Source organism: Alligator sinensis, unplaced genomic scaffold (genome assembly GCF_000455745.1).
Source record: "Alligator sinensis unplaced genomic scaffold, ASM45574v1 scaffold505_1, whole genome shotgun sequence".
Taxonomy (NCBI): Eukaryota; Metazoa; Chordata; order Crocodylia; family Alligatoridae; genus Alligator; species Alligator sinensis.
In genome coordinates this window covers 2,038,243-2,040,684 of record NW_005841940.1, presented here as the reverse complement: position 1 = coordinate 2,040,684, position 2,442 = coordinate 2,038,243, and the positions used below count along the sequence as shown (strand labels likewise).

Here is a 2,442-nt window from a genome sequence, read left to right as displayed (position 1 = left end):
CCCCGGGCCCTTTGGCCACGCCCCCGGCAGGAACACCCCCCACCCAGACACCTGCCTCAGCCCAGCGGGGCGCTGCCCCTTCTGGGGCCCGGGCCAGGGCAGGTGTCCAAAGGGCTGATGGCCCCGTCCTAGCCTCCCTCCGCGGCCCAGCTGCCGCTTGCCGGCAGCCAACCTGAGCTGGACCCTGACAAGTTGCGAGAGGCTCCCACTGCTCTGGCCAACCCCCATGGCACGGGGCCCTTAGCATTGCTAGAATCCCTTGGGAAGGGCAGGCTCCGCCTCTGCTGCCCAGGGGGGCATTGGGCCCCATGTCCCACTGAGGCCCTTCAGCCACGCTAGCCAGCAGGCGCAGCCGCGGCAGGGCAGGGAGCTAAAGGAACACGTTCACACGTTCGTGCTTTATGTAACGCGTCATGGTTTCCAGAACGTGGGTCTTTTCAATTGCAGTAAGACACTTTGCAGGAGCCAGGAACAGTAATGATTAACCCAGTCCTCTCAGCTTGGCTTTGAGCCCTATATTATCACTGGAAAATCATCCCAGAACCAGAGAGAATCAATCTGCCACACAAAGGACAGATCAAACAAAAGAAGGAGGCAATGTACCAAGCTCCATTTAGACACCAATCTGAGACAAGGAACACTGGGTATGAAGAAAGGATCTGTCCTTCAGCCACTACCAGAAAGCCATCCTGTTTCAACTCTATTATTCTCACTACAGTCAGTAGCTAATGGCCACAGTTTTCCATTTCTAGGTATTACTGTGAAATGAATAACGTGCATGTATTTTGCTCCAATGAGAAAACAGGTTACTGAGCCCAGAGACTGTTACACACACCCAGATAGATCAAAATCATGATTTTGAGAGACTGCATCTCCTACCGAACATGGCAACACACAGCACTTAGTGTTTGTGATTGCCAGGGCTTTCAAGTTAAATATTAAGCCTCTTAAATAAAAGTCTGTCAGGGAAGAGTGACTAATATTTAACTTTAATCTAAACAGCAAGAATCCAGGAATAATCTGGCATTTCAAAACGCTACTGGGAAACAGTACTTTTTGTCCCCAAATGCACTTCTTTATCCAAAAATGTTACAGTAATACCTTATATGCAAAGTATACTGGAGGGGCAGATGCACTGATTTGATGTTTACATTGGAAACAGGGAAAAATACTTAGGCAAGGCACAGAGATGCCCATAACTAATTCTCTAGTCTTTTAGGGATTTTTTTTAAAGATCTATAATGAAGATGATGTTATGGTGCAAAAGAAAAAGTGACAAAACAGTTTTAAAATTAAGAAAACATCTAGACTGTTACTAGTTAGTATAATATCTCATTTATCTAAGAGTTTCTATTCAACTCCTAAATTACCACCAGTGTTGCCAAGTTTCATGGGAAAAAAAAAAGCGTCACTGCCTTTAAAAACAAGCCCAATCCATTTCAAATAGAAGGGAGTGGGGGTGCTTATCAACTCACAACTCTCAAAAAATTTAAATGACTTAAAAAAACCCAACAAAAAACAAGCCCAATTCCACTTATGTGGCCAAGCGGACTTGGCAACACCAGTTACCAGTACCTGAATATCATTAGCTTTTAACCAGCTATTTTGAAGGACATATTTTTGTTTCACCAACACAAGACTGACTGACACTGATAAAGCAGCTTTCACCTGAAGATCTTAAAGTGCTCTACTAGCCAGGCTGTAATGGCTGTATCTAGTAGATAACTTCATCCACTTTATGGGGGAAAAGACGGTAGGCATTTATAAGCACTGTACAACAGAAAATCAATGGTATACTAACCTGAAACTGCAAGGAAAATTAAAGGACCTCTGCATAGCTCATTTGCATGTCAGTGCCCAGATTTCAGCTAACAGCCAAAATATTCTTTAGCATTGTTGTTCCAGGAGCACTGGGAACAAGCAGAAAGGCCTGGCCTTGTTTTGGAATTCACCATGTTTTTTTCTGTCTTCACTGCAAACAAAAAAAAAAAAAAACAGAGCAGCAGGTCTATGTTGTATTCAATTCCTGAAGGAGGTCACATAGCTGAACTCTTCAAGTTCTTCTATTCTTAGCATGAACCACTAATGACTTTTCTTTTGGTGGCTTGTTTGTTTGTCATTTAGCCTCATTTGAGTTGTACTGTGTGTAGGAAATGGACTTAAGTGCAATAAAGTTGAAGCCCCTGAAAAAAAACACATTCATGAACAGAAAAGACCTGAAAAAACAATGCAATACATTTCCTGTGCACCAAATAAACAACTCAGCACCAATAGAGCCAAGGCAGCATTGAATAGGAAATGACAAGGCACAAAGTCATAATAAGAATGGAGGGAGATCAGGCTATTTTTTTAGGACTGTGTGTGGATAAAGGAACATTCCAGACAGCAAAACAAACCTCCAAAGCACTACATTCAGCAGCAAGGCAAGCTAATAAGGTGTAT

The 2,442-nt window shown here is 43.5% G+C and overlaps 1 protein-coding gene across 3 annotated transcripts in view; it reads right to left on the bottom strand.

The window, feature by feature from the left end:
• UPB1 (beta-ureidopropionase 1) overlaps positions 1–1,970 on the bottom strand; it is a 30,269-nt gene extending 28,299 nt beyond the window's left edge. Inside the window, exon 1 of one of the 3 annotated variants that reach the window (XM_025199278.1) lies at positions 1,802–1,970. In XM_025199278.1, coding sequence (XP_025055063.1) covers positions 1,802–1,836 — 35 coding nt within the window. In that variant the 5' untranslated portion in view covers positions 1,837–1,970. The remainder of the gene's footprint in view (positions 1–1,801) is intronic. The other 2 variants (XM_025199276.1, XM_014518155.2) reach the window with 2 other exon arrangements.
• Positions 1,971–2,442: the final 472 nt, after the last annotated feature.